The 21,461-nt window shown below is 37.0% G+C and overlaps 1 protein-coding gene across 2 annotated transcripts in view; it reads right to left on the bottom strand.

Moving 5' to 3' along the window:
* Positions 1 to 21,461, bottom strand: part of LOC135072035 (agrin-like) — a 224,014-nt gene that overhangs the window by 7,828 nt on the left and 194,725 nt on the right. The window contains exons 8-24 of one of the 2 annotated variants that reach the window (XM_063965963.1): positions 20,141 to 20,244; positions 18,808 to 18,922; positions 14,924 to 15,163; positions 14,375 to 14,680; positions 14,096 to 14,248; positions 13,078 to 13,359; positions 11,955 to 12,101; positions 10,630 to 10,763; positions 9,618 to 9,918; positions 8,407 to 8,574; positions 5,156 to 5,519; positions 4,729 to 4,941; positions 3,723 to 4,117; positions 2,998 to 3,247; positions 2,454 to 2,618; positions 915 to 1,111; positions 299 to 482 (exon numbers count right to left, since the gene is read on the bottom strand). In XM_063965963.1, coding sequence (XP_063822033.1) covers positions 299 to 482; positions 915 to 1,111; positions 2,454 to 2,618; positions 2,998 to 3,247; positions 3,723 to 4,117; positions 4,729 to 4,941; positions 5,156 to 5,519; positions 8,407 to 8,574; positions 9,618 to 9,918; positions 10,630 to 10,763; positions 11,955 to 12,101; positions 13,078 to 13,359; positions 14,096 to 14,248; positions 14,375 to 14,680; positions 14,924 to 15,163; positions 18,808 to 18,922; positions 20,141 to 20,244 — 3,718 coding nt within the window. The remainder of the gene's footprint in view (positions 1 to 298; positions 483 to 914; positions 1,112 to 2,453; positions 2,619 to 2,997; positions 3,248 to 3,722; positions 4,118 to 4,728; positions 4,942 to 5,155; positions 5,520 to 8,406; positions 8,575 to 9,617; positions 9,919 to 10,629; positions 10,764 to 11,954; positions 12,102 to 13,077; positions 13,360 to 14,095; positions 14,249 to 14,374; positions 14,681 to 14,923; positions 15,164 to 18,807; positions 18,923 to 20,140; positions 20,245 to 21,461) is intronic. The other variant, XM_063965972.1, reaches the window with a different exon arrangement.

The raw sequence follows: 21,461 nt of genomic DNA, 5'->3' as shown, positions 1-21,461 counted from the left end.
TAAAAACGTTTATGCTGGGTTGCACCATCTTACTTTAACAAACGTCAAAAATCTGTCAAATCCCTTACAAAAAACGCCTATAAGGTTATGGTCACGGCTAAAATAAGGTGGTGCAACTCTGCCTTGGTCTGGTGTGTTGTTAAACTGTTGGAATATTAATAAAACCAGACATTAGTTGTTTTTTTAACAAACTTGCTTTACTAAGGTAGTTAATTCTAAAAAGTTACCAAACAAGAAGACAAGATTATTAATTAAGTCATCTTAGTTACATAAAAGTTAAAAACAAAAGACTCCTTACCTGCGATTCCCTTTACTCCTGTACGAGTAGTAGCTATTCCCATCAAAGTTGATCGGCATTCTATCATTCAACATCTCAACCATCTGCACCTCACAGTTCCTCCCTTGGAACCCGTCTTGGCATATGCATTTATACTCGTTCAGCAATGGAATACACGACCCATTATTCTTGCATGGAGTCAGACCTACACACACAATAACAATTATGGCCTGATTTATATGGGATCAATGGGTTGTAAACAGGATTTAGTTAATCAATCATTTTAATTGCTGTCTCTGCGGTACAAGAATAGTGGTTTGTTACTATGGGTCTATAAAAAACTTCTTTAAATTATTTACATTTAGTTAGACATTTTGTAAAGATAAGGAAAATATGGATGGTTTGTCTGGATCTGATGTCGGTTGCCATACTGATGAAACGGGCTGATTTGACTTCAAAGCTGACTGATAAATACTTTAGTGGCTTTGCTTTAGTTTAATGTATTAAATGAATAGGTCTACAATAACTAACAACAAATGACAGCAGGTCCATGAAAGATTTTGATAAGATTTTAAAAATGGAAAGCAGAATTATATTAACAAACAGTAATTTATTTCAGTTTGCCCCAGCGACTCACCATCACCGCACGGCGGGCCAGTATACTTCGTGACTCCACTTGTGGCGCACGGAAGACGTTCTTCCTCTTGCACAATCGCACATCTAGCTGTCCCCCCATCATACAGCGACAGGGGGTTCCCATTCACGAAGACCTGTTGCACGGCGCCTATGAAACTGCTGGTCACGCCTGACATTTTGTGAGGGCGGATGTAAGCCCTGGAAAAACGAGGATCCCGTAACACTCGACAAATCGACGGACAAAAGCTCGATCGACCCGAGAACCCAATTACAATAAATTACACATCACACTAACAACACTAATGAGCGCCGCGTAATCATTAATCAAGACTTTGATACGGTCGCAATAATGACACGTAATAAGCACGGTAATGAACACGGAAATTGGGCTGGATTAGTATTTGCTTTACTATATCAGTAACACCTTGGTTGCTCCAGGAAATTGACTCTTATTGGCAGTATAATGAAACCAAAATACAGCTTTATGAGGTAAACAAGATTGAAAGAAATACAGGCTTTTTAACTCGTCGTCTTTTGTTATTACAAAAACATTTGTTATAAATGTTTAATTAAAAACCAACAAGGTCGAAAATGTTAAGTCCTTGTTTTCCGTAAAATTAAAAATTTACAAAGGATGGCTCTGAAGGTACTTAAAAATTTAATTCAAACCTCCTTCGATGAACACAGAAAAGGAAACATTTACTAATCCAGTCATACTGAAGGAATTATTAATTAAATGAAACCGAATATTATAGGTTTATCATGATTTCTACCAGAATAATTCAAATTACGACTTGGCTCGACCTCGCATTACGGAATTACTGAATAAACTTTATGTAATGATCGTATTTTATACCGTTAGTTTTAGGTCTCGAATGGTTCGAAAATAGTATTTCTTACTTTTTTAGTTACATAAAAACAAATGAAATTTAGATTATATCTAGCTAACGATATATTTAAGTAAAGCCAAAGTTTGCAAAAAATACAAGAGACAAATTGACAGTTTCTTGTAATTTATCTTCATAACAAAAGCGGCGACCTACATTTATCACAAAAGTATTTAAGTACTTAATAAAGAGAAAGATTTTCAGTCTGTTCTAAAAGAAAAACCATGAAGTTAAAGGATTCTTGCCTTTTAAAGATTAACAAAGTTTAAAGAGTTCTTACGAAATTAAATTAATCATAGATTACCTTAAAAGCCATTGTATTCTTCCCGAATCAAATGAATATTTCCCGATAAACTTGTACATAATAGGTTCCTTAATAATAACCTTCTTTTAATTCCAACTCATTACATTTTAATAAGAGTTCTACCTTTGTTAATTAATACCGTTGTTAACAACAATGTATTTTTGTATCGTTAAATTTAAACTGTTCTGTTTATTTTAATGACAAGGGACTATCCTTTGCCGTGGTTTAAGCTGAGTGGACACCATTTTGTTTCCATTTATGTAACTGTACCTACCAAGTTAGTTTAACTGTACCCAAAAATATAAATTATTTTTTATTATTTAGACCCAAATTACAAGTAGGTACTTACGGTAAAGATCCAATAAAGAGAGGCAGCGTCAGTTCAAGGTGCGTCAATGGGGGTGCGGAGTGTCCCCTCTGAGTAGGGTGGTGGTCCAGCTGTAGACTCCCATGGCGTCCAGTCCGCGTGATCCTAGCTCTGTGCCATCTTCCTTTCGTTATTGGTACTGGAGACCTGATTGTTGAAATATTTTTTTTAAATGTAAAATATTACCTTTACTAAATTTCCCGGTATTTATTAACATAATAATAACGATACTTTCGCGTTCTCAAAATTCAAATTAATCAAACAGAGTATTAATAGACTTTGTTTATGGTTTTGTTTACCTTGTTACTGAGAAATAGAGCATTAGTACCATATTATTTCACTAAAAACTTTGTATAATAGAACCTTCCTTCATAATTTCACTTTAAAATAATTTACAAAACCCATCTGACAGAACATTAAATATACCCAGTCCGTCCCAACGGCATCAAATATAAAACACATAAAAGTAACGTTCACAAAGTCGAGTGCCAAACTCATAAACGTGAAAATTGGTCGCTGTACTTACGTGATATTAGCGACGCCGCTCCCCAAATTGTACCTAAACTGTAGGTACCCATTAACTAAGTTAATCGCTACAAAATCCCCCTTGGCTTTATTATTAGACTGGCCGGTGTAAAGGAGCATCCCCGAGAATCGGTTCGTTAAAAACCAGATTTCGATGCGGAACGCTTTCCCTAGCCCTTCGAGTGGCGGTAATTCGATGTAGCTCGTTCCGTTGAATTGAGGGGACCACGTCTCTTGGACTACGTTTACGTCTGTAAACAAATAATAAGGTTCGAATTAAGGAAATTGACTATTGAGATCTTCATGCTATTGTACTTTTCGAAGCAAATAAATTATTTTAATTTAGTTACTTTCAGCTTACTGTGTTTTGCTAGCAATGGTTCGAAAGTGATTGGTTTTGGTAAGGAGCTTGTCAGAAGTTAGGTAAAATAATATTACAACGAAACGAATTGCCGTTTTGATTGACTAATTGAGTGGGGGAAAAAGCGTGTATAAATATTGATAGGGCTGATTGCTATTTCGCAATTATTCAATGTTGTCAATAGTATCTTCATTTGTTAATTTCCCACAGAATCATTGGTTGTGATTACTGTACAATTTACTTAAACAAAGACTTAATATTATATGTATAAAAACACATTAACATCCTAGTTTCGTTATGACAAGACCGATATCAGCAGAAAGGAATTTTAGTAAAAAATAATGATAGTAACACGAGATACTTACCATTATTGCACGTATTTCCGTTCGAGCCAATCTCCCCCCCAAACAAACAGCGGCAGACGTGGCCCCCGTCCGACCCGATGTCACACAATAGCCCCTCATCATATCCACAGGGATTCGACTCGCACGGATCTAATCTCTCGTCACAATTGCCTCCTTGGAATCCGATAGGGCATTCACAAGTATATTCCGTCGCCGATCCTTCCACACCAGTACATGTACCCCCGTTCTTACAAGGCATGCTCACACAAGGACTGGACTGGCATTCTCGAACGTTCGCTATATCCACCACTAATGAGTCTGGCCTCCCCAATTTCTTTGTCACTTGATGACGTATTATCCTCAAGTACTTAACGCACCCAATAAATCCGCTACGAGTGCCGATGTTATCGAAAACCCTGTAGGTATACATTAATTTTGTGTTATTGTTTATTTAGTAACTGGTGAGTAGAGAAATAACAGTGATAGCGCAGGTAAAATGACAGGGTGAGTGTAGGTAGAACGTAATAGTAGTTTTTAATGCCCTGTGGTTATTATAGTAATGGTATATATTGATTATTGTAATGACTTCTGTCCACCATAATCCATTCATGGAAAGTTTTTCAATTATCTATTAACTTTTATCTGAAATATAAATCTGATATTTCAACGGATAATATGAGGTTTCTAATCTGAAACGGATTATTTTGTCGTTTATTTAAAGTAAACATGAATTTATGTTGTTGAAAAAAATGTTGGAGTCCTAATATTTAGATCAATCACAACCTAAAACCTATTGTTGAATGTTTTTTCGCAGTAAAAGTTAGCCTACTGGAATTTTGATATAGAAACCTGAGTTAAATTAAACTAAATGTATTCAGACGTGAAATTAATTATGATTTCATTACTGTAACATCATTTTAAAGACTTGACTTTAGCTTTCACAATCCCATTATGTAAAAAATAAATTCTCTACTTCACCTGTAGCAGTATAAAATGAATCGTTTGTGACAGCTCTCCAACTACGTACCTGGAATAGTTGGTGGGCACTTTTCCAATATAAGCGTCTTCAGCTAAATCTAATGCCTTCAAGTGCCCATTGGATTGGCCGGCTACGTCCTCCATATCGTCCACCGAGAGGATTCCGTCGCGATGGTACCGTTTCGCTGATACTTTATGATATTCGTTCAATGAAATTTTCTCCAGAGACGTAAGAATTATCGGCCCATTCCCCAAATTGTACCTGATGAATGAAACAAGATTTCAAGATTTGATAGCGCAATTCAACTGCATCTAAGTTGAAGTTCATTTTATCTCCACGAAGTTGGCAATTTATCGCAAGCATTTACGAGGACTTCCACAGCTGAAAAGCACTCGTTTCAAACTTTAAAACAAGATTTAGATTTAAAGAAGCAATAAATAAATATTAAAGTCTGCAAGTGGAAAATACTGCTCACCTAAACTCTAAATATCCATTAACCAAAGCCAGCGACACAAAATCGCCGGTGCCGTCGGGTTTCTGCTGATTGTACAATAAAACCCCGTTCTCTGCGAACGCTTTGAACTCAATGTCGATGTTCAACTTGTGGTAAGCCTTTAGTGGCTTAAGGCGAATATACGAGGAGCCGTCAAAGGATGGGGTTTCGATGTATGATCCGGGTAAGCTGTCCTTCGCCAAGGATTCGCAGTTAAGGCCAGTGTAAGGCCCGGCGCACACGCAGGTGTAAGTAGAACCGGGCAGGTCGATGCACGTGCCTAGGTTGTAGCAAGGCTCGGATAGACACGCGCTGTATTCTTCGGTAGTCTCTTGTGTGGTTTCTTCTGCAAATTATTAAGCTCTATACTGGCCTTGTTTGTATTTAACATAGGCCAGTAGAATTAAACACAAAAATTGATTAAATCGGAAATAATTCCTACAAAAGATTTTTTTGCTTTAATGGCTTCATTGGTTGCCCATTAAGACCCTCCTAAGTTTTCGAATTCGACGGAGTTGTGCTTAAGTGGTGGGGGCCCCCGAAAGGGGCGTTTTTTCGGTTTTCCGGTTATACCGCGTAAAGGACTTACCCTATCGAAAAGTGGTCTTCATGACGGTTAAAGGGCACTTAATCCTGCATTGAATAAGACCAAATTCATATGTTTTGGACAAACCGTTCTCGCGCTAAAGTTCGGCAAAGTAGAAAATATACGTATAATTAATGACCCTCTCCACGTCCAATGGCTTGTTACCCACATGCTTCCAAGCCTTGTAAAGGGTCGCCTTAACCAGTGTAACCCTAACAAGGCTCACGAGTTTGATTCGCTTATCCTTGTTCGTCCCAGCCGTTCCTTAACTGCGGTTGCTGCACCTCTTCCTGGCACTCTCCTGAACGACTCTGTGTTACCTAATGTGGCTGCCCCTCTTCCTTGTACCCTCCTGTACGATTTCATTGCTTAGCCATATGCCTGGTCCAAGGTTCGACGCCACAAAATCAACTTCGTACGAGTGAAAATAGTTTAAATACTATTTCGCGTGCTTGCAACATTTTTCTTTACTGCTTCGCCTCTATTAGTCGTAGAGTGATTGTATGTATCCTATAGCCTTCCTCAATGTATGAGCTTGTTAGAATATATATAATGTACATACCTGATTTATATTAATATTCCATAGTAAACATAATTGATACACTATTTCACTTGTTAAACACTACAGACACCGAACATTTGCACCGCCGCCATATTAACTGTCGGATTAGAATTCAGATTTCCATTTTGCAAATTAGAATTTATTGAAAGTTTTCTGGTTTCTTAATAATTCAGAATTTAATTTAGATATGTGATTATAAATATAAGAAGTATTAAAACCCTGTTTTTGATATATTGTAAAATGAGAAACTCCAACTTCCGCTTCCGAATAAAAATATTTATAAAATCCTGTGCTCTGATTGGTAGACTGTTCTGATTGGTCGTTTAAGCCGACCAATCGAAGTTGAGTAAAAAAGGAGGGAGAATTTGGGTATAAATAGATGGAATTTCTCATTGATAGTCAGTCTAAAGCGGATATTTGTGGAGGTGCTGAGCCAAGTTAAGTATACATACTTTATTTACTATTACTATGCTGATTGTGCTATTGTATTGTATTTTGTGCTATTGTGCTATTGTATTATGATCCTATTGTGTTGACACCTGACTAAACCTGATGGTGACATGCCACGGGGTCGGGTCGGTAGTTTGTTGACTAAACTATAAAAGAGAGGCAAATGCCTATAATTATGGGTTAATACTAAGGTTTAGGACCGTGACGTATAACCCATAATTATAGGCATTTGCCTCTCTTTTATAGTTTAGTCAACAAACTACCGACCCGACCCCGTGGCATGTCACCATCAGGTTTAGTCAGGTGTCAACACAATAGGATCATAATACAATAGCACAATAGCACAAAATACAATACAATAGCACAATCAGCATAGTAATAGTAAATAAAGTATGTATACTTAACTTGGCTCAGCACCTCCACAAATATCCGCTTTAGACTGACTATCAATGAGAAATTCCATCTATTTATACCCAAATTCTCCCTCCTTTTTTACTCAACTTCGATTGGTCGGCTTAAACGACCAATCAGAACAGTCTACCAATCAGAGCACAGGATTTTATAAATATTTTTATTCGGAAGCGGAAGTTGGAGTTTCTCATTTTACAATATATCAAAAACAGGGTTTTAATACTTCTTATATTTATAATCACATATCTAAATTAAATTCTGAATTATTAAGAAACCAGAAAACTTTCAATAAATTCTAATTTGCAAAATGGAAATCTGAATTCTAATCCGACAGTTAATATGGCGGCGGTGCAAATGTTCGGTGTCTGTAGTGTTTAACAAGTGAAATAGTGTATCAATTATGTTTACTATGGAATATTAATATAAATCAGGTATGTACATTATATATATTCTAACAAGCTCAATACAAAAATAATGATTTTAATCAAACTAGTAATTCTTAAGATTAGCGCGTTCAAACAAACAAACAAAAAACTCTTCAGCGTTTTAATATAAACTTGTTGTTGTTGATTTTTGGCGTCGAACCTTAGACCAGGCATACGGCTAGGCAACGTAGTCATGCAGGAGGATACAAGGAAGAGGGGCAGCCACAGTAGGTAACACAGAGTCGTTCAGGTGAGTGCCAGGAAGAGGTGTAGCAACCGCAGTTAAGGAACGGCTGGGGCGAACAAGGATAGGCGCATCAAGCTCGTAAGCCTTGATAGGGTTACACTAGTTGAGGTGGCCCTTTTCAAGACTTGGAAGCCTGTGGGTAACAAACCATTGGACGTGGAGAGGGTCATTAATTATACGAATATTTTCTACTTTGCCGAACTTTAGCGCGAGAACGGTTTGTCCAAAACATATGAATTTGGTCTTATTCAATGCAGGATTAAGTGCCCTTCAACCGTCATGAAGACCACTTTTTGATAGGGTAAGTCCTTTACGCGGTATAACCGGAAAACCGAAAAAATGCCCCTTTCGGGGGCCCCCACCACTTAAGCACAACTCCGTCGAAGTCGAAAACTTAGGAGAGTCTTAATGGACAACCAATGAAGCCATTAAAACAATAAAATCTTTTGTAGGAATTATTTCCGATTTAAAAGCTAATTCTACTGGACTAACATAATAATTTGCAAAGGAAAATGAGCATGTCAAGTGCACAAAAATATTAAATCAACTCACCAACACAAGCCTTCCTGTGCACAGTGGGCGCGTACCCAGGGCGGCACTCGCAGCCGCCCCTCGCACAGTGGGCGCCGGGCAACGCAGAGCAGTCTTCGTCGCTTGCGCACAGATCTCCTAGCAAAGCGCCCACTGCACCCACAGTTGCTGTCGTGGCTGTTTGCGAACCTAATTTTAACGTTACGTAATTTTAGAAACAAAATTTTTATTTTACGTATTCACAAAGACTGAGAAAAAATATTTACGTAAAAAAATTATAATCATAATATCGTATCACTAGTCGGCCTTTGATGTTATTGAATTGAAATGAACTCTCAATAAACAAGAACAATCATAAATTGTTAGGTAGGTAGGTAAGTAAATAATATTATCGTGAAATGAACTGTAAAAGAAATTCGATTTGTAGAAAGACAAAAGACAATCTCATTTTCCCAATGAGTCAACAGAGTTAGCAACTTTTTTCTCATTTATCAAATTAGACACTGCGTCACGGAATGACGGGGGGAAGTTCACGCAACAGATAATTAATCTGTGATAATTGGCATTACAAAGTTAATAGAAGCTAAGATTCGCCCTATTTCAAGGGACGATCCGGCACAGTTTAATACAAACACAGACTTCACAAACAAAACGCTGCAAAAAGGTAGTTGGTGTAAATATTGGACGAGCCAATATTGGCTCCCCGATTAAAAAGCATGAAAAAGTGAACCTGCACTAGAAACATTATTTGCATTCAAATAGCGAAAATAAAATACTGCTTCGTTTCTGATTTACGAATACACCAATACCGATTAATTGCCAGAATTGGTGATCAAGGTATTCATTTGTACCGAATGGAGCTTTCAATTTATATCTTCTAAATGTTCTCTGCTTAATCAAGCCGGTCAATTGTGATTTGTAATAAATAAAATGTAATTCTCTCATTCACAAAAAATAAAACATTACAACACGGTTAAAGCTTCGTGATTGGCTATCAAAAAGTTAATTCCAAAAGATACCATTATGTTAGTAAAATGAAGTCCTTGGGATTTTATTTTACCTAAAAATGTTCTACGCATGATCCCGTAAATAATATTCTAACCTTTCTTTGTTAAAGTCATATCAAATATTGAAAGAAAAGTGTGTTATAAGTACTTAATAAAGTCACTAAAAGATTTCGTGAAACGAATCAAACAAAACATCAAAGAGGGTAAAAGTCAATGAACGCTCACCTTTAAACTTTTGCCCGGAGATCACGCTATCGAAGTCACTGGGGGTTTCTTTTCGCGTCCAATCATACTTGTTGTAGTATTTATCTGGGTTGAGGAGGTGTCTGGTGGATTTAGAGGCTGCACCGTCATCTTGTTGGGTGAACTGAATTGGTGAGGACGGTCGAGGAGGACCAGCAGTTCCAGCGATCTCACTCAACTTGCAGGGTCCAAATGCTTGGACTACAATGTCCTCTTGCGTACGACAAGCTTGCAGTTTAAGGTGGCACTCGGACTCGTAAGTCTTGCCGTCACTGCCACATACCTGTTGGTTTTTGGTCAGCTTAGTCTAAAGTTAAATACTAAGTAGTAGGGAATTCAAATGATACCGGGAATCAGCCTCCACGTAATGTAAGTTTAGTAAGTTTTCTTATTTACTAGTATGGTATTTTGGACTTGAAATGTAATTTGTAGAACTACTTATTTACTTAGAATTTTCCGCCACAAATATTTTGAATACCTCTTCATTTTGGAAATAAAAGCCTACCTATTTGTGTTTGTTTTCAATATTGTAGCTTTTATCCTGTCCTTATTGAAACAAATTTACTTATCGTCAGGGCAACAGAATGAGTCGGAACAGAGCTATATGGAGTATGAATAATCCAACCATTGTTTGGGCAACTTGAACGAGTTCAATTCAAATCTGATACCCATTAATTCCGCTCTGCGTTGCTCGGAAACAATATCCCTGTATTCCACTTATTGAGTAAGTAGCTTATATGATAGATACTATTGTCAGGGGATTATTGGGAAATATCTTATAGCTACCCTATATTTTAGAGGTACTGTGAAAACGGTGCGAAATATTATGTCGTTTTGTCGTTAGTGAAACAATTTTTCGTATTTACCTGAATATAAACTGACAGTTTGGTTGGTATAGGCAACTTGTTGAAGAATTTTTAATTGGTAGTTCAAATTATCATATATTTTTTAGGTCATGTTGAACTAAAATTACACAGTGGTTTAAAAAACTTACCAGCATGTTGCTCTCAGTGTCGGGGCACGGTGCAGCAGCGCACTCGCACAATGCTCCTCCCGTGCGTTCAGTGCACACTGCGCCGAAATAGCACGACAGCTCGGAACAAGAGCCAACCACACCTCCGCTCTCGGCTAGGAAAGAATAATAATAACGTTATTCATTAGGTATTTACGAGGATTTGCGTTTAGAAAAATATTTTCATGATTCATTTTTACACTAAAAACTTAATTTCTCTTCATTTCAAACCCTATTATCTACCCGGATTATCTAGAAGAGCAACTTGGCGACAAATGAGTCATTCCAACTTTTATATTTCTTGTGATTGACAGTTTTATCTACCTGTAATAAGTAGGAATAATTTTAAACAACTGTTTTATTTCCTGTTCGTATTGGAACCCTGAAATGGTAGAACAATATTGTCATTGTTATTGGGTAATGAACGTCGAACGATATGTCCATTTGATCACCGATTACGTTTCTATTGTACAAAACAGATCTAAAATTACCGAACTACCAGGAAGGTTTGTACTCTACAAAATTAGGGGAACCGTATAAAGGCCGAAACACAAAGCTTCTAAGAATATTTATTCATAAACGTGGCTTCAAAATATTCTTTTATCAGCTCCGAACTATTTGCACTTTATTATTACGTAAGCCATTCCCAAAAGGGGAAGATATGGAGATACACACCGCGCTAGCTAAGAAGTTTTCCGAAAACAATCCTTACAGCCTCCCCGGTTCCTTCACATACATACTAAATAAAGTTCTAAACTTTTGAAACTTTAGCGGGTAAGAATTTCGTTAATACAAGATGTGGTCTAGTCTTTATAAGATGTCTGGATCTGAAAACTTTTCTCTTATATTCACGCGGAATGATAAACGATTATAGTATTGTGATATTAATCGTATCGGAACATACAAACCATTCCATTAATTTCGACTTCTATGTTTTTTACATAAAGGCAAAATGGTAGGACGTGTCATCGATAATGATAATAGCTAATTTGACCTTCGTTATAGAAAGGATAAAATTGCTTAATGCGTATTATTTGTAAAGGTTAGATCGAGACTGAATTTTATCTAATAATGAAGATTTATCTTCAATTCTGCCCCAGTTCACTGCTGAACAATGATAGATGATAGAAATGTAGATTGGCTCGTTGGAAACGGCCTGCATCCAGGTGCTTCTGCGACTTTTTAATGTCATTGTCCGCATTGCGGGTGGAATAATGAAGATTTCGAATAAATATACTGACTGAGATTAATTTGTGTATTGTTGATGAATTCAGAGATCTGTTTAATTACTAAAAAAGTCTACTCACGATCAGAACATCCATTTGGACCCAGTCTTCTTCGGTGGTCAGCGCACACTGTGCATTTCTGTCCTTGCACACCAGCCCGGCACACGCAACGGCCCGTCATCTGTTCACAGTCCTCCCTCACTGACCCGAATGCTGAACAGCCACAGGCTAAAAACGAAATTATACTCAAAATCTGCACTAATATTATACCAACTCTCTGTCATGTTACTATACCAACAAACCGATTTAGATCAAATGTGAGAGAAGTAATTTAAGATCCAGGGGAAAACATTAGTTTTTATCTGGATTTTTTAAAGGGAAACACAGGCCCGAAAAAGTCTTGCTGCGACAGACCAAAATTTAGTAGGTATTCAGGTAAGATATAAAGACACCGGCGTCAACAAAACCACAAAACCCCCCCTTACTCACTGATCCTTTTTTCCCATTCGTTTAAAAACTATTTCAAATTGCCTTATGTTTTTAAATTATTGTAGAATAATTTTTCTTGTCTTCATTTAAAGACTAGCTTACAATACAATACAATGCAAGATAAAATACAGTAGGCACCCAATCACAATCATTTATTATGACTGAGAAAAGCCCAGACATTTTCGTCAGAATTAATGAAGCGGCATGTCATTGGCATTCGACACGTTGATCGATCATTGCGTGTTCAGTTGCTTTCTTTACATGGTGGATCTTTATTTAACTCGACATAATATTCAATCAGTCAATTAGAGGGCCTATTATTTATGTACATCATGATTGGGTTGATGACATTGATACCATTAACTAAATAACAGTTAAAGACAGAATTTTAACCTTGAAATATCAATCAGTACCTACTTAATTGCTAAATAAAGATACTACACCGTTAACTACAAATCCAAGACAGAAAATTTTAGCCCTAATATGAATCAGTACTTAATGATAAATTAAGTTACTTTGTAGTAGGATTGTAGTTGGGTAAGCCTACTTCGAAATCGATAAAACTAATGGTGAATTGGATTGAATGGTGACCCAGTGATGCCCTATTGTGCTATTCTGACTGAGCACAAAAATGACCAGTACCTACATAAATCAATTGTTTAGCTCTTCACTTGTAACCTTATTTCTTCTTCCAAACTTACTATTTGATACTTACGTATACATCCAGTATGTCCAGTGCCAATCCTTGGTAGTCCCCAATAGCCGGGTTCGCATCGGTCGCATTTTAGTCCACCCACGCCGGGGCGACACGAGCACTGCCCGTCGTCATCGCAGCGGTCCGACACCGACCCGAGTCGGTTACAGCCGCAGGTCGAACTTGTAATTGGACAACCCTCCTCATTAGGCCCCGTCGCCACTGTCAACCCGTCCGAACAACACCCGTACGCACTCTCTGAACAGTGCATCACTCGCTTTTCTTCCATCTGCCTTGAGTCATCTGCACCAAATATGTATATTTATTTTAATCCCATTTTTATCATCAATAGATGCAGGACCTACACGCCTTTTTGTGTTATCTATGCATAAACTTATTTTAATCATCCCTAATTTAAATCGTTATGTGTAAATTCAAGTTAACAGCATATCACCAATCTTTTTTCATTAAAATATTATCGTTCACTTCAAAACGTTTCAATTAATAAATTAACAAGTCACCAGAGGAGTTGAAATGGTACCTGTTTACTTTCAATTTGCACATACAAACAAAAAACCTCGCTCCCTAAGCACGTAGGGTGCGTGCCTACTTAGTGGGTAAAAATGAAACCTGCACCGTAATAGCACAAAATGTATCATTTTACGAGACGGAAACAAAGGAATTTAAACGGTATCGCTAGCGTGATTGTATCCAATTTAACTATGGTGCCATGTACTGTTAGTATCTTCACCCTGACAAATCACCAGCTAAGTACCATATTATATGCATGAAAGCGGTACGATTTCCACATGAAAGTAAAATCGAACGTTATAATTTTATTCCAATTTCAGAGTCCGCGTAATTTCCAGAGCGGAAATGTCATTTGCGTGAGGCAAAGGTCAGCGATAAAATTATAAACATATTGTAGGGAAGCCACATCAATTCGTTTACCATTACAAAATCCGAGCTTTCTGGTTGTTTTTAAATTGCTGTGGTGGGGACAAAAATGCTAAAATGTTTCACAATTAATTTTACTCACTTTTAGGGCAACACCTTGCTGCAGTAAGCGTGATATGGCAATAGGTGCCGGCAGGACAATCCTGGCGATGCGGACCATTCCCACAGTCTATCTCAATGCCGGTTATTGGATCGATCATTGCTTTGTTATTTCCACAAGGCCTCACCTCCATACCTGTTAGAAAATATACATGTAATATTGTGGTGTATATTTTAAAAGTCAAGTGAATATTATTTTATATTACGAAATCACGCGTTAGTCAACTAAAAAGCATGATTGTTATGTTAGTAAGAACCAAACCTTTACAAAGATCCAAAGGTCTCAAGCGCAGTTCCAGTTGTTTCTGACAGCCCTCTTTGCGCATCGCACACAGACTCGAGTACAATCTGAAGTCCGAAGCGCAGACTGGGAAGTATTCGATCTCATGCGGGCATTCGAAGAGGCAAGAACACCGAGGGTATCCATCTGCACCAATTTCGCAGCTCGCGCCAAAATCACAACGGATGTCGCGGCAAGCTGAGGGACTGGAGGTACCGCCCAGTTCCGTCGCACCCAATGAATCCGTCGACCCTTCCTCCGCCTCAGTAGTGGTCATCGCGGTCGTGGCTATACATCCCCACCCAAATATTTGCGTGTTAGTCAAGCGATAAAGCGGAAAGTTAGTTAATTGATCGAGGATGGGTCGCTTTATTGAAATTACTGCTAACAACAGGGTTGATGACGGTCAGATGGCAAATATTGTGACTGCGCCCACCCACAAGTTTTACGAGAATGTAGGCAAGTATTTTATTGGTTTGGAAAGGGTGTTAGTATTGCATCTAATATAGTTAGTAGTAACGGTTTGCTTACTCATAGCGATAGGTGGAACGACAGCCAGTCTGTCTTTGCAGTCTCCGTAGAAGATAACATGTAGCGTGGCAGGTGGAGGTAGTCTACAAGCGGCTTTTTGGAGTTCGCACTCGTTTGGATAAGTTTGCATGGTGCTACCGCACACTGGTTCTCTAGCTGCTCCAGTGCAGTCAGTGGGACAAATGCACTCGCCTGCTGAACAGTGTGCCCCGAAGGAACACTGGACACCTTCGCATAGTGCTGTAACAAACACTTGTGTAAGATTCGCAGTCGCAAACATTGATGCACCCCTAAAAGCTAAGATTGGTAGGTAGAAATTAGTATTCTATGAAAGTTGTTGTGAATCTGAAACTTGTAGCTAAAAGAAAACAATAAACATTCACGGAATAATAGCGCTCGACTGTACCTGGACGGTTTAATGTCATAAATAATATTATACGAGTTTTATATCGTCTGTGCCAGCATGGTTACGACTTCGTAAGCACCCGGCTAAAGTTTGCGAGAAACGAATGGTTGAACAGATAATGTCATTTTGTCCGACAATTGCGAGCTTCCCATGGCATTTTCTCATTCTCACGTCGAGGAAAATTAGGCTTTCTCGTTCCCGCAATGAGAAACGAGGGAAAACACCCGTTCAAATTTAATAACGATTGTTTACCACGAGCCCACAAATGGAAGGAGCAAAAAGTATGGGGTGGGGCCGCAACGATTCGAATTAAAAAAGTCAACTTAGTAGCGGAAAAAGTTTCAATTGTGATTTATTTCGCAGTAAATATTATTGCCAACTTTTGTAGTCCGGGGCTTGAACGTGATTCAGAGAGGTTTCACGCATTCTGTTAGTCTGAGTTATAGCAGCAACTTTTGGGTGACAAATATTTTCGCTCCTTTGTTGGCCAGTGAAGTAATATTACGAGTTTTGTTACATATTTGTAGTAACTCGTGGCAATCCATTCTGACAAACGGTTTATAAATATGTTCAGTTTTTAAAAGGTACAATATTTTATTTCACAGACTTTAAAACCATAAAAAATATTATAGCTTCAGGATTTAGGCAAGCAATTAGTATCATCTTTCCAAACCAAAACATTAAAACAAGTTTTTACGAGAGCTCTTGATTTTCTTCGAGTAACTTTGACGACACAACAAAGCGTAATAATCCGATCCGAGTGATCTGCCTATAAATGGGCAAAGTTTAAGTTGAAGTTAGCAAAGGCAGCTACCGATTAACCGCAAAGTAACTTGAAGATGCACAACATAAAGCCGATTTACCTAATCTGCCTTCGTTTCGGTGTACGCTATGGAGCACTTTAATCCCCTATCGGTGCCTAATCCGCTCCCAAACACAGCTACATAAGTATGAAGTATTGATAAATCAATATCACCTGATTCCGGCTTTGCGTTACGTACCTACTACAATGACCAGTAATTTGCTGCTTAGATTTATGTAGGTCTCTTTGATCGTATTGAAGTCGTTCTCAGAACTTCTCTTTTCAAATATTGGCACATAATAATAAATCCTTTACAATTTTACATATTTTTTTTTTTTTTTTTTTTTAGTCTGGTAGTTTATTACCAGATAATTAGAGATAAATGTAGATGTTGACTTTCTTAAATAGTTTTTTTTTTTTTTTTGAGAGAGTGGAATAGTTTCTCGCTATTTTGTACGAGCAAACTGTAAAAGTACGTGAGTCAATAATATTTACAAAAATAGTGATGATGATGATAGTTAAATACAATGATTTTTTTTTTTTATACATTTTCGTTTTTGTGTTTTTTTTTTTTTTTTTTTTTTTAGTGTTTAAACTTGTCCTTTGACAACTATTTTTATTTTAGTTACCTACGAATACTTATGATGTAACTTAATAATATGCAAAACTTACTTCAAAGTATATTTTAACTTCGTAGTAGGCAGTGAAAGCAAGCAATTTAAAGTTATGACGAATTTGGTAACTACAAAAACTTATTATCAATGGCTTCTCGTTCACAATGGGCTATTATTGGAATACTCAGACTAATACACCTGCGACCCTTTTCAGGTTATTGCGTAACACAATTTAATTTTACGCAAGCTTAATTAAATTTTGTAGGTCGGTAATAGCTGAGAAATAATGTGTATGCGAAATTTTCAGAAAAGAAGCTCATACTATGCATTAAAAATATATTTTCGTGTTCAATTTATATGATAGTAAAATTGTAATTAATTTTACAAAAAAAGAAAATTTTATTCTTGCAAACCAAACAAGTAATAATGTGGTGGTTGGAATGAAGGAATGACATTTATAGTTCGACAAGGCTATATTTTGTAGGTAGGGAAACTCAGATTATCATTACGGAAGGAAGGAATTACAGAAATATTAATGTCTGGACCCATTAAAAGTTTGACAAACAGCGACAAATAGTAAGCCGTTTCATTTTAATCACTGTTTTCATAATTTTGAAAGTGGAAGCACAATTCACACTCGCCATTTAACAACATAATGTAATTATAAAGGTTGTACGGCAGTTCGGTCAGGGAGCCCCGAAAGTGGCTTCATTTTAGTCATGCATGCATATTTTACTGTTCCGGACAGGGATGAATGGGCGACACAGCGATATTAATGGGATTAGAGGGGTTATTGTTGATGCGCAATTGACATAACGATTTGTGCACGCCTATAAAATGCGGGACACAATACTCGGTGTTTGATGGCAGCATATTTTGGGAATGTCGTTTTAATCCATCACGCTGATTTTTGGTTTCAACACAGCTAAAAAAGTTACGCTAAACGATTTTTTATGGTTTGTAGACCTTATTTGTAAACTCATAAGAGACAGTCTCTTTCAAATCTACTTTTTATGCTAATCATACTTTTCTTAAGCATTACTGAATAATCTATTCCTATGTATCCGAGTTCAATAACTGAAACCCTTAAGGGCCTAATTACAACGTCACTCTGAAACAAGCCTTGAAAACGTCACGCCACTCGAGGGTAACGTGGCGTGTGGAAATGATAATACAATTATAGAACCACTGATTAGGCAACCCTAAAATAACACTTGATAGGTCAAGTGAAACGCAAATATTAAGGCCGCGTTACAATAACAAATGGTATCCTGCTTCAAGTTAGTTTCAAGTTTATTCAGCCATTTTCTCGTAAAGCAATTAAGTTTAGAAAGCTGCCGAAGAAAACGATGGCAGTATTTTTCATGGGCCAAACTAATTTGTTCTTTTTTTATAATTATGTCCGCGTTATTCGTTCTGTAAAACAATTTTAGGAGTTAATGGCGCAATATCCTGGAACAAAACGAGTTGGCCCCGGAATTGTCAGTGGTATAATTTGCGTAGCTAATTGTCCAGTCCACCAATATTGTGGTGAGGCATAGAGCTACATAATGGCTGTTTCTATGCGGTCGAGCGACGTAATTAAACGGTCGATATCTAAAAGTTCTAGTTTTGTACCTATTCGAAACGGAATGTGTATCTGACACACTGAGTTTGTCGCGGAAATTAACCTGAAGTTTAAATTAACCATTAAAAGTCGAAATTGCAGTTTGAATATTACAAAATATCATAGAACTGGATTGCATTTTAACATCTCGTAAGTAATAATACCTTTTGTACAAAAAAATCTTGAAGGCGGAGTAGATAGGTATTTAAGTATGGTATAAAATCATAAGACGAACAAAATTTATTTTATAACTAAACACATGAGTTTTTAACCCTGTATAATGTACGCCACCATTAAAAATGTAAAACATTTCTTGAAGACTTTTAGCTGACATCTTAAAATTTTCAGCAGCACAGCACCAAGATTCTATTAACCTTAAACTGCACATTACAAAATTTCATTTCTAATTTTAACCCTCCCAAGCGTGATTCCAAGTTATAAAATATGGAGACTTACCGCAGTCGCCCTTGTACGCCAACCGCAAGTCGCTCTGCTCGCGACACGCCGTCGAGTCGAGTTCGCACTGAGAAGGGTACGTTTGACCGTCGCTCGCGCAGACCGCATCCGAGTCCTGTCGTGAAAACGGGTTGAATTATGGACGCGAATAACCCTCGGGAATTACAGCCTACAAATTTTTAAAGGTATTCCACGAATCCGGATTGTTCTCACGTTTAGTATTCGGTCGTAATGAAGTATGAATAGACAGTTTTATATAGACGCTTTTTGGAGTTTATGCCTATTTTTCATTTTTCAGTTGAGGTAAAATGCACTGATTCTTTACAAGATTTTTTAAAATTAAGCCTTATACCTGTAGACATAAGTATGACATAATAAACAGAAACATAGCAAAAATGTATGATAAGAAAGGCTTAAAGCCGTGCTTAAAGTACGAACTGAATTTTGGTATTTCAGAAAATTAATCAATCTGATAGTAAATTTTCATACTTACATGAAAATCACGGTTGTATATTTTACTATAATTAACAAAAGTAATCAGTTTCTGTTGAAATACCTCAATCAATGTGAAATATTAATAAAAGTTTATTTTGCCACGTCGCTACCTTTAATCATTTAAGGTTAATTAATTTAATACGTGCTGACTAATCCCGAATCAAAATTATCGTAGGCAATTTTAAAACGCTGATTCATTAAATTTATTCTCAGACAAGTGAAAAACCCAATTAAGGGGTGAAAGGATTATCAAAATGATATCACTCGAAAACCGTTATCATCCAGTTTTGGGTTATACAGGGTATGATCAGGTGTGAAAATTATTATTTTGAAAATGGAACCTAATTATTTTGTGTTTATTCTTTGATCCGGCCTTCGTTCTTATTAAAAAATATTTTAAAATGCTCTTTTAATCTAATAAGCCTTGTTAAAAATTTAACTATCATAAACGCATGAAATATGATTATTTTGTTTATTTTATTTTGTATATTTGATTGATTTATTTCTGTTTTTGTTGTTATTATTATAACAGCCAAAGCTGTTATAATTTTTACTATTCCAAAAGGCATTTTTATCGGGAATGGGCGGGCTCGTTATCTGATTCTTTAAACTATTTCTGGAAAAAAATATTCCCATATAATTAAAATGTATCCATGATAGCTTTCTTTAGATATTTACCATTACAATATTCAATTACTAGTTTTATGTGGAAAATCGGATTTCATTTGTTTTTTATACATACCTATAAACCTTGTGAGCAAAATATTTCAACCTCTCGGTAAACGTAGAGTTTGCTTAATTTATATAAAAATGAATTGAACGTTATGATTGTACAAACCTGTGATTCCGTACAGTTGTGGTTACAGCGACAAATAGGGCGACCCGTTTCCATATCTACTCCGCAATCGCCTCCGCCCTGACAGATTATATCCACGCACGATTCTAAATAAAAAAGAAAAGCAAACACCATTATTTACATTCTTGCGAATTTAGAAACATCCCCACTGACCTAATTACCTCAAATCACTTCATAAACAATCTTCAAAAGCAATCCAAACACGAGTCGAACACAGATTAAAATTTCCAAGTGTCTGTCACACAGTAAGGTGATTGATCACCAATATTTCGTCTCGAGAACTTTCTTTGTAATTTATTGGCAAGTGCTGAGCTGGAAACCCTTTGAGAAGAATTTCATTAAACTATGACTTAAGCCCGGGGGCGTCTTTATCGATATTGTTAAGATAGTCAATGGCGGCTTTCTAATAATGAAATTAATCAGCAGTTACCGCTCATCAATCGGTGTCGAGTGGAATCACCGCACTAAACTTATAGGGTATGTTCACACTGCTACGGTTGCGTGAGACACGCTACATGTATGCCACGTAAGAAATGCAGAGTTGACAGCACATCATTCCACGGAATATGAATTTAAATGGAGTTTAATTTTTCTTTAATAATAAACTACAAAATCAATTAGAGTTTTTCATTGGTGGAAGGTTGTACTGTCAACTACCTATACATTTTTACAAGAGAAAATTCATTTGAGTTTGAGAGAAATACGTCCCACGTAAAACCGTAACGTTGTCCAGTGGTATGTGAATACACCTTTAACCTTCTATTGACGGTTTCACTGCAATTTATTAGTCCTTTGTACCGTAAGCAAAACAAATGACCGCTGCAGCCGAGAGAGAAATGGAACGGGGAACACTTAAGTGTTGAAAATTCTTAAAGTAATGCAACTCCCGCTTGAAATATTTCAGCAGCGCGGTGCAAAGAACTTTGAGTGTAGTTTTGAGTACACTCCACGCGGTAACTAGTGCCTTTGTACATGATACTGATCGATTTCATGTAACGTGCACTTTTGAAGAAGTTATACGTAGACAGGTCTTGTTTCTACTTATCGCATTTTGTACAGACTTACACTTGACTGTCTTAAGCATAACTTCAAAGTAAAGAAAAACGGACCGGTCTTTGTGGAAATCCTTGGGGGAGGCCATTGTCCAGCAGTGGACGTCTTTCGGCTGAAACAACAACAAAACAACAAAGAAAAACGGGTTAACCGGCGGATCCAGGGTTTTATTGATAAAATTAGGTCTACTGTCCCACCTTTACTATCTTCTACGGATACTTTTTTCATGCTTAAAGTATACATAAAGGTA

This window comes from Ostrinia nubilalis, chromosome 1, assembly GCF_963855985.1.
Source record: "Ostrinia nubilalis chromosome 1, ilOstNubi1.1, whole genome shotgun sequence".
Classification (NCBI taxonomy): domain Eukaryota; kingdom Metazoa; phylum Arthropoda; class Insecta; order Lepidoptera; family Crambidae; genus Ostrinia; species Ostrinia nubilalis.
Note: the sequence above shows the minus strand (reverse complement) of the source record. Positions and strands in the feature narration are given on the sequence as shown.